Here is an 11,270-nt window from a genome sequence, read left to right on the forward strand (position 1 = left end):
CGGTTGGGGAGTGACGACGCGACTGTGTCTTGCTGTCAGCAAGTGGGGTCGAGATGCCAGGGACACCTCGCGCCAGAGCGAGGCGAGGCGCTCTTCCCGCCGCTCCTCGTGAGGTGAGACCCCAAACTGCCAAAGTACACACGAGACACGCCGCGCCGCGCCGCGTCCCTCGCACTCCACCGCCGCGGCGGCGCCACCGCCCCGGGCTCCCTCGCCGACCGACCGGCACCTTCTCATCCTCACCGACTACCCGCCGGGCTCCTACCCGCGCCTACCCCGCTCGACGCGTTCCCCGACTCCTCTCGAGCCCACCACCGCCGCGGCGGCGGGATCGGCGTCGGATTCACGCACGCCGTCCATGCCACCGAGCCGTGCGGTGCAGCCGCTCCCGCGTGTGATCCTGCGCGGCCCGGTCGTGCACTGGATGGATCGCGGCGAAGCGTGGGCTGCCATTGCCTTGCCTCGGGCGTGTGATTTACCCGGGCAAAGTCGTCTTCTCTCACGAGGGCGCGGTAGGTGTTCGACGAAATAGACGAGCCCGGAGTTTCTCCCCGGGATCAATCGTGTTTCAGGAGCTTCTAGTGCTCGAGAGTGGCTTACCTGCAGCTTTGTGTTCCATGGTCGCAGGTTCTGTACGGCGCGCGACTGAATTTCAGGGCATGATGCATCAGTGACCAATTTCTAGCACAAAGCTGCCCAGTTATACAATCTGCAGTTCTGCCCAGGTACTATGGACGGGAGAGCCAGTTTTGAGCCTTTGCGTTTGTTGTTTAGGATGCTACTTAGTCTTGTAGCAAAGATGTTGATGTTTGTACCATTACAAAGTAAGCTTCAGTTAGCTAAATAAACCATTCTGATGGTAATGGTACCTCCGAATGATACATTATATGTTATGTGTAAAACTCACAGAAATGGTAGGCCTATATTAGTAGGGAAGTTACGCAAACCAAATAGTTCCTACACACAGAACTGCCTACATGATGTGAGCCAAGGATGACGTTAGCCGATCTTTATTAAACAGAAGGGAGAGTTTACAGGTACAATACTTAAATGGTTGGGATTCCACTTCCGTTCATGTCGTTTCCCCAAATCAATGAGCCTGTATGTTCATAGAAACATATGTGCTTATGTAACGAAAGTTTTGATTGTAAATTGGGGTGAGTAGCGTGCATTGACGCCTCGATTCGGGGCTCAAAATTTCAGTCTCCGAGTTCCTCTTTTTTTTTTTTTTTGAATTTTGTTTCCTCTTCCTTTTCATCTCATTTCTAGCTGAGCCTCGTGCTTTTTATGGTACTTGCTGCCCTATAGTCATCAAGCATAGTATCAATTGTAACCTTTTCTTAAATTGAGCAATTTTTCTGACCAATATTGTTACCCTCTGAGTTTTATTCCCTTGTTTTAATTCTTTTTATCCATTTTACAAACGTAGTGACATACTTGAAGGAAGAAAACTTAATGGAAAACAAACTTCTAGAATGGTAGAGAAGTGACAAGACAGATACTTGCTATTTTTTTGAAGCTCATGATTTTTTTTGGAATCAGTGCACAGTAACAGCAAGCACCCATATAACTCTTTTCTTTTGCGTGGAAGCACTCATATAACTGCTGCATTATCAGCTGTGTGTGCATAAAAACCATTGGAGATCATCGCTGCCGTAGAACCAGAGCATGGATACAGGAGTCAAGGTAGTAGGATTGTTAGAGATCACGAGCACAATTTCGTTCCCAGAGGTTCGTTATCTCAAATAAAGCACTAAATGGTATCACTGTAAGTGGAAATCGATAATATTTCCACTTCTCTAGTACTCACTCAAATTGAAATTACATGATAGAGAATGAAAACTGGCATAACAAGTTGGGTGGGACCCTGCTGAACATTCAGATTCGGGTATCATACAATGCCCATACTCTCAGGTAGCCAATCAGCCACAGTTCATACCTCGCTTCAACAACAGTTCTGGTAGTAAGAAATGTGAGGGTTCTGGTTCAACTATAACGTTCAATTCCAAGTAGTCAGATTATTTTTCATTGTACTGGAGAATCGGGCTAAGTGGTGTAGTCGATTTGTGTAAGAGATCTTTCTATGATCATGGAAGAATAGTTCTGTAATATACAATGTGTGGGCTGTCCAGTGTTAATAACTTTTAAACTTAAAGCTAGAAGCATTATCGCTATGCAATCTTTCATCTAATTATTTCAGCCAGTCAAGCATGAACTCATGTTTGTCATGAATATTGCAGGCTGCAAACACTGGGGAACGTCATCACAAGGTTTGTACGTCTTTAAGTGCCCTTTGGGAACAACCTGTCAACTCATTCAGTCTGTGAAGTTCCCCTTTTCTGTTTGGTACACTCATGGTTAAATATTTCTATAGTAGCATAATACAATGAATGCATGGAATGGTGTTTGGTGTTCCCAAATGGATGTGTGTTGGTCATGATGTTGTCCACCACTGGTGGTTCTCATGATGGTGCTCATTAAAAGGACAATCTTAAATTGCTAATCCTTTTGTGGAAAAATTGTTTACCAAGTTCACCTAACAACTAATGTTGAAGTTGGTAAAATTATTTTTTTCTATTCCATTACATACTATTAAATTTGAATACATTCATGCAGAAACTATTTCACTATTTGTAGTTGTACCGGTGTGTGCTTCCGCTATCTTACCTATATAATGTTTCTTGGGAATTAACATATGTGCCCATTCTCTCACCTCATGTAACTTTTACTACATTTTATTCCAGTTCTATTTTTCATCTTTGAGTCATTGTCATCCTTCATGTTTGGGTCTATGAACTAAGGACTAAGTAATGTTTGTGCTACTTTATTTCATTGCTATTGTACATTTGACCAAACTTTAGTATTGGAGACACGGAACATTTTCTCATCTAGAAATATTTACCAAAAAAGGGAAATGAAAGGAGAGTAGCAGCAAATAGATGTGTGACTTGCACATTGGATTCCGTGAGTTGAGGCAGTAAGGAGCATGGGCCCAAGTTTTTTTTGGTGTCTTGTGAGCATACATGGTACTTTCTGTACCAATGGTGTATTTCCACATACGATATATATATGCTTGGTTTGCCTGACTGCGTGAGAATGAATATTCAGTGGCTACTTATGTATGCATGTGAAGTCACATTCGTCGATTTCAGATAATTTGCATTATTTCCGCCACTTTAAAATGTGTTGTCCTGAATAATGCAAAGCAAATAATTCATTGGCTTTAACATCCCATCTGAAAAGCATAATATTAATCTGTGTGCTATGGTACCTAGACTGGCCCATCTAGGCCCAACAAGTTCAAAGTTGCTGATTTACGTATCTTACGAATCTGACTTAAAGTGATAATATCGGGTCACACAAGTTTTAGGGCTTGAAGCTTTATAAGTTTGATATTACTGAGGATTTATAATTTTTAATAGAAGAGACATTATTTAAGTCTAGCAGAGCATGCCATCTGAACTTTAATCTACACTTTATTCCAGGAAGTTATGAGTTTCCTTAATCAGAGTAGTTCTTGTCACTGTGCTCATATTTACCTGATATCTTATCTTCTTCTGTTTTCGAACTGACGCTGGGGGATTATCGGATTAGTTGGTTTCCCCTATATGCCTGCAGAGCAGAATACCATTTACTGTGGACGGGCACACTCGCATCACATCGGTCACTCTACTCAGTTTTAACTGACATGTTTATTCTGTTTTTTAACTGATGTTGGGGGCTGCGTTTAATCGACCAATTATTTGGTTTTCTTGTAGGGAATGCTGGATGGAACACCAGTTGCTGTAGACGGGCTGCACACGCATCACATCGGTCGTCCAACTCCAGTGTACGGCACAAGGCACATGGGCGCCTGTCCTTGTGGAGCACGGCCATTACAGGCTCATGCTGAAACTAAGGTTAGCAGTTGCAAACTCTGACCTGGAAAACTGCACGGGTGATCTGTTTTTTGCGAGCTGGAGCTAGAACAATACATAGACTTCGGTGTCAGGAGGCCTGCCGTGTGTGTTCCTTGCATGGTGATGCCTGTTTAAGTGCCCAGCTTTTTTCGTGACCAGATGAACCAGAATTTAACTGGTGCAGTGTGCGCCAAAGCCTGCCATTGCATCAATAATACGAGCATTGTACGTACAGACTGTAGCCAGCCTAATTGAATCTGTGAAGGCCTTAGTCTGGGGCTCACAGGTTGGCTCCTGCATGCCCTCAAGTTTTCAGAGTTCAGAGCTTCAGACCTCCGGCCCAGTCCCTACTCATCTTCACGTCAAATTAAAGAAATGCACCCTGTAACTGATACATTAGAATTCGTTTCCTGGCCCCGTGCAATTTAGAATGGACGCGGTGTTCCTGTGCTGCGGTGGCTGGTGACCAACCTATTTAGCCTTTTTCTTTTTTCAGACGAATATCTAGCCTGCTTACACATAGCTAGGGTTAGTACTGATAGGTTGATTGGCTATGTATATGCAGTACAGTACACAAGTTAAAATGGCTGGGAAATCTTGGAGGTAAATAAAGGCTCGCTGCCCGGCGAAGGACTTATGTACGGGAGGGAGGGACCTCTATGTACAGGATGTGATGCACATTCAAAAGCCTATCTGCTTAGTATAACATGGGTATGGGGCTAGTATGTACGGTTGCAAACACAGCAGCAAGAGACATACTGGGATAACTAGGGCTGCCATGCATCTCGATCTAGTCTTGGGAACTGTTGGAGATGAACGGGAGGTATAGTAGTATACGTAGGATTGATGGTGATGTTATATCTGTTGGAAATATGCTCAACATGTATTCTCATGGACTCATAGGCCCATATGTACACACGTATAGGTGAGGAAAATGCACAGAAAACCCCTTATACACTTGAAAAAATACAAAGGATGTTCACGGCTGTATAACAACACCCCCCTTCCCATCCTTAGTTTGGAGAGATAGAACCTATGGTGTGCTCTAGTCTGGGCCATGTGAAGAAATCTGGACAAGGGATGCCTACAATCTATATGAGAGCGCCGTACGTGTATGATCTCAGACAGTGGCGGACCCAGCGAAAAAATGAAGGGTGTGCACAATTTGAAAAAAATCTGCCTAATCTAAGTGTCATATCATATATGGCAAAAGAATAACACAAATAGCTCAATCAAGTCTCACAATATTACGTTTCAGTAAATAATTTCAAATTTGCAAAATTACAATACAAATAATTATGAAAGAGACACAAGAATACCTTTGGTTTGCCCTTCAGCTGCAACCTTCTTTATTTGAACTCATGTTTTCAACCAAATGGACATAATATTACCAATCCTCTTTGTCTTGAGTTATGCAAGTACAACAAAACAAGAGGTGTCCAACAATTACAACAAAATGGTGACGGTTGTTTTGTTCAAAGGATAAATAGTTTTTATGTCATTAAACAAACAAGAATGTGGGCTTAAATGGACTGCAATGTCCTATTTTCACGGACTAGAGGGCAACTGATGCGGGTGATCCATGCATCCAGCTGGTCAATGGCAAGCATTTCGGGGCGGATGGCCGGTGGAGAAAGGAGGGGAAGGGACCAGGCGACAATGCGAGCGGCCGAGAGGAGGGAAGAACGGGCAGCGGCGATGTCCAAAACGCAGTGGAGCAGTCGAGACGAGTGATTAGGTTTGGATGGCTGGCTCCCGCATTTGTGTCCGTGGACTGATCCTGATTTGTCCATGGACGAATGCGGCAGAAAATTTATGGGTCAACGTTGAAAATATCAAATCTTGTTATACCTAGATTTTCTTTCCCCTCTCGCAAGGCAATTAGGGAAAGCCTTCCTTCCTTCGATCTTCACCGGCGAGTCCGTGCATTTGCCTCCCCTTCGCCCGCCGCTCCGGCAGCCGGTGGAGGGGAGGGGATTTCTTGTGTCTCGAATCCCACTAATAGATAGGTATGATTTTAGTCCTCGCAGGGGCGGCGTTTGGACGTATGGCGGTGCTTCTTCATCGAGTCAGTCTTCCGGGCTACGACCCTCCTCAAGTTTGTCCGTTGGGACGGATTAGACGGAGCTCCGGCGTAGATCCCTGCCAGTTTCTCGGGGCGGCGAGGTTAGGTTTTCTTGTCGTGCGCACGCAACGGCGATATTTGGTGTCAGGTTCTTCAGATCTATTAAAGGATTCAACGGCGATGGCTGCGGCTCTGGGGCGCTTGTCCTTAGGGGCACGTGCACGAATACTTCCCAGCTGTCATTGACAAGGTCAGACCGGCTCCGGTAGGGAGCGGTGATAGCGGCGGCTCGTTCTGGCGGCGGCTGGTCATTCGGTCGTCCATGGACCTCGATGTAATTTTTATTATGCTTGAGGTGTTTTGTACTTCCGATGAATCTTTATAATTGATTTGATCCTTTTTGCAAAAAGAAACGTTGGAAATATCCCGTGGTAGATCGAGATTGTCTTGAAAAATAAAGTGGTAGATTCAAGAATCCTAATTTTTTTCTTTTTTTTTGTTTGCAATCTACACGAGTCGCCCCTAGAGTTTTCGTTGAGTTGATCGATGGAATTGATCTAGCTAGCTTCTTCCGGGCGCATGTATCTATAGGAGTCTTTGGCTGGATACACACGTAGTGCTGATAGTAGAAAAATCAATCAAGCTGCTTCTATGGTTTGCTAGATTTGCATGTACGTGTACGGCTTCAGATGAATTAGTTATAGTACTGTAAAACCAACAAAATCAGGAAAATATGACATATAGTGAAAAATATCTGCAAAATGCTGGGTGTGCCGCGGCACACCCGACACACCCTCTAGGTCCGCCAATGATCTCAGACAAGAAAAGCGCAAGAGACAAAAAAAAAATACAATCAAGAACAAGCTGCGGCGTTCAGGAGAAAACCTAGGGTTCTGATATCATGTTAGAAATATGCAACTTGTATTCCCATATGGCCATAAGCTAGCAACTATACACATGCATGTGTGATAAATATGCAGAAAGCCCCTTATACAACAGAGAAATATAGTATACTCATCTATAAACATAACTCTAACAACCTTTAGTTATTTGTTCTTTTCCGGAAGAGGATTTGTGGCTCTCAGGTGCCACACACTCATATATGAATATAACATTAAAAAACATATTAGGATATTTCAAAAATAAATCTGAAAAATTTGGGATATGAAACATGGGTGCCCGTTGTACACCTGTGTTCAGTTTCAGTAAAAAAGACAAAAAAATCGTATGTATAGAAAAAAATTGGATGTATCGTATGTCGGATCATAATTCCTGCATCGTGGATACCACGGGCATCCCTTCGCCGTGAAAATGAACACCGATGTAGAATGGGCACCCAAGTTTGATATCTCAAAATTTCAGATTTTTTTTAAAAAATCGATATTTAAAAAAATGTTATTTTCATATAGGGTGCGTGGCACCCGGGTGCTCCAATGCATTTCCCTTTCTTTTCCCTTCTTTGCTCTCCTTAGCAACTAGCGAGTAGCTGTAGCTGCTTTGATTTTTGTTCTTACAGCTAGTGTTACTCGAGTTGCCAACAAAGACGGCGACTACTTGGCAATGCAGTGAGAATAATCGAGGTACTGTGGTCGGGCGGTATTGTATAAGGGGTTTTCTGTGGGCCTGCAGGCTAAGATGGCCGGGCGGTATTGGATCATCTTAGCCTGCACAGAATACACGTTTATGTTAGCTGACCATTGCATTGGCTATTTTTACTCACCAGGTACTGTGGTATGTCTAAAAGTATACGTACAATGACATATTTCGTGCATGCAAGAAAAAAAGGTGGTGCTGCTAGCATTTTTGAATTTGTGTGGACAGTTCCTGTTTGCACGCAGAAGGGAGAAAACGACACTTCCTGAAGTCGCATTGGATCTATCACCAATAATAGTGTCAGGAACAGCACTGCTGCAGCAGCAACATCAAAAACGATACCATTGGACATTAAAAGCTTCAATGCAGGGCACACTCACTCATACCGATGATAATTAATCTGCCTTAGACCACTTACTTAAAAGAAGCGGCCTATGCGTCAGGCTGCCAGCAAATCTGCTGCATGGTTTGTAAACATTCCCTATTTTCTGGAAGCCATGTTTAATCGTACTTTCATCTACTGATGTAGCGTTAAATAATGTTTCATTTTCCTGAAGCTATTCCCCACCGTACAAGTTCTTCTCACTTTTATGGGACTGGCGTGCAGGCTAAGATGATCCAATACCGCCCAGTCAGCAAAACAGTACTTCGAACTAATTTGCACCTTGAGGTAAATACTCCACCCTAACTACTCTCCTGTGAAAGAAGAGGAACATCATATAATCTCTGTACAGCCGGCTAATGACCTTCTTTTCTCTCTCAAAAAAAGATAATGACCTTCTTTCAGTTTGGACAATCTCACAAGAGTAGCACCCACTGCCTAGTCTGATCAGTAGACATTTACATAAGATATGAGCCTGACATCTCAAATCTCATACCTTAATAAGGGCGAAACCCTAGGACAAGATCCATGTATCGTTGCTTTCGTATTGCTAGCAGTACTAACATCTTAGATGGGTGTTGGGAAATAATTATGGGTGGCTAGCTTTCTGACTCAGGGAATATACTCATCATTTTGAGCTGTGATTTCTCATGTGCCTGGTCTGTCTGAACTCTGAACTCCTTATCCTTCCTGCTCCCCCTTCTCATACCTGTACTTTCCCTCGCCTATCTTTCTCTTGCATATATCTCTGCATGCACTTTACTGGTCTTTTTTAAATATAATATAGTTCACTCAAAAGTAGGCACATATTAAAAGACCACACGAGACATCGACCCTTTTTCTTAGGAATAGAACATTGTTTAAACCTGTATATATAGCTTAGCTTTCTAGATAGAGAGATAGGGTCAGCACTGTAAATACCTAGTCAACTTTAAGAAGTCAACTGTAATGGAATCATATAATATATATATTTTTAGTACGTGCAAACTATCTTGAATCAACACCAGAAAGCTGAATCTACCGCTATAAAGCTACAGCCTTTATATTGGGCATCCAAGTTGCAGCGGCAGTTTCTCACATATATATGAACGTATGTACTGGTTAAACCCCTGGTGGGGCTCAAAATATTTTAACATTTGCATTTGTGTGTGTATTCTTTCAGAACTTTATATGCGTTCACATGTATATTTGCTTAATTAAGCTGCAGGTTCATACAGACCTGTGGCAGCTAATTGATGACTGGCCATTATCTCAATATATATTAAAAATGAAAAGGTAAACTCCCACCAAAATGAAGATAACCTTCCTATAAATGGATGCTAGACTACAATCTGTTTTATTCATCAGTCTCTTCAAATTTATATTGTTACTCAGAAACACAAAAAAGCTGTTCATCACTTCTTTATGCCTAATAATTTGTACTGTTTGTTATCTAAATTGCGAGAAATAAAAATGTGTATCTGAATCCTAAAATTAATCACATGTATATATCCTACAGTTTTAGTGTGTAACTCAGCTTAACTGAACTGAAAGTGTTTCATAGAATTTGCAATTGAGTATAAAGTTGTCTTGCTGCATGAAAGTTATAAATCAAAAAGGTAAACCCTAATCATACAACCCATAATGTTCTTTATGTGCATGCAAATAGCAGGATCAAAGCTTTCATGGATGGACATATTACTCACGTGTCACGAGCCGCGAGTGGAAAAAGGTAATATCAGCCAGGTACGATCCGAATGCAGTAAAAGGGTAGTTTCAACCAAAGGAAAAGATTGGGAAATCAGTTCTCGGAGTAATAATAATCTACTAAAAACAACGGAGAAGGCACTTATAGATGCAAATCTAAGCTCACACCCTCGGGTGCTGCGGTGGTGGCTGGCTGCTCGCAAGCAGACTGACCTTGCGGGGAGAGCAGTAAAGAGGAAGAGGAGGGGGAGGCCGCCCCAAGAGAAGGGGAAGCTCTTTGCTCTTCTCCGAACATGTGCAGCGTGACCGGCCGCCGCTCTCCAGCCAACGGCATGCCCATGTTGCCATGCGCAGCCAGCGGCCTCCTCCACTGCGCCTCAGGCAGAGGGTTCCCGTTGATCGGCTGACCGACCGACCCGATCCCTCTGTAGAACTGCTGGCCATAGGAGATGCCGCCACTCACCGTGGTCCATGACGGGTAGAATGTCGCACCGAAGCGGTGCTGCGGGTAGCCAAGGAGGTGGTGGTGGTGGTGCGCGCTGCCAGCAGCCGCTGCCGCTGCGGCCATCGCTGACTGCATCTGCACCCGCTTCGCGTGCTGCCGCTCGCGCTTGTGCGCGTTCTGGTGGCCGCCGAGCGCCTGTGACGTCGGGAAATGCCTGCAGCAGTAGTGGCACTCGAACTTGCGGTTGCTGTCCGGGGCGGCGCTTGCAGCGGTGATGGCAGCTCCACTGCTGCTCTGCGTGGTGGCAGAAGGGGTCGCGCTGCTGGCAGCGGTGGCTTCTTTAATTCTTCCCTCAGGCGATGCATGCGGGACGTCAATGCCGAAGAGACGAATGCCAGAGTTGGGGCTTTCTCGCGGAGGAGCGCCGGAGCGCAGGAATGGCAACTCGGAGAAGGACGCAACGTTGCCAAAGTCATGAGGCTCCCGCACGGTCGCAGCGCCACCACCGACACCACCTTCACCGCCTCCGCCTCCACCGCCACCCATGCAACCAGAACCAGGTGGATTGAGAAAGGCACAGAATTTCCTAGGCTATCTAGCAGCTCTTTGTGAAGTACAGCACAATGTCTCAGGCTCAGCTGCTAGTCTAGCGGCAGCAACAGTGAGTAGCTGTTGGGAGGAAGAGGAACCCCGGCCCTGAATATCATGGAGTTAAGGAGGGGGCCGGCCGGGGCATGAGAAGAGAGCCAAGGAGAGAGAAGGTATTAGGAATAGAAAGGGCAAGAAGAAGGTCTGGTGTTCATGTCGCTCAAAGGAGGAGTGCCAAATGTATAGAAGCGATAGGTTTCGCATCGCATGCTTGCTGAGGCGAATGGGGTACCGACGGATGGGGCAGGGTAATTGTCACCTTACTATCGTGCGTGGTTAGTTAGGAGGAGGTGGGGGCATCCTGCTGCTGCTAGATGGGAGGTGGATACATGCATCGTCCATGCATCCATGGTGATGTCGTAGTAAATTCTTGGGGAAGGGCTGGGGCCTTGTGGTTGGGGGAGCCCATAGTACACAATAAGCTCTGGCAAGTACTACTGCACTGCACTAGGAGGCTTTTGGGCTCTCCCACATAACAAACAAGTACCTGTCACTGAGTCTGAGGAAAACCGTCTCTCTCACTCCCTCACTCTCACGAGCGCTCTCTCTCTC

The 11,270-nt window shown here is 44.8% G+C and overlaps 1 protein-coding gene across 1 annotated transcript; it reads right to left on the reverse strand.

The window, feature by feature from the left end:
* Positions 1-9,563: 9,563 nt before the first annotated feature.
* LOC125552288 (zinc finger protein 8-like) lies at positions 9,564-10,991 on the reverse strand. Its single transcript, XM_048715787.1, has one exon. It carries the CDS (start codon positions 10,614-10,616, stop codon positions 9,768-9,770), a length of 849 nt encoding a protein of 282 aa, XP_048571744.1. The 5' UTR covers positions 10,617-10,991; the 3' UTR covers positions 9,564-9,767.
* Positions 10,992-11,270: the final 279 nt, after the last annotated feature.

The sequence above is a fragment of the Triticum urartu genome, chromosome 4 (assembly GCF_003073215.2).
Source record: "Triticum urartu cultivar G1812 chromosome 4, Tu2.1, whole genome shotgun sequence".
In the NCBI taxonomy this organism is placed as follows: Eukaryota; Viridiplantae; Streptophyta; class Magnoliopsida; order Poales; family Poaceae; genus Triticum; species Triticum urartu.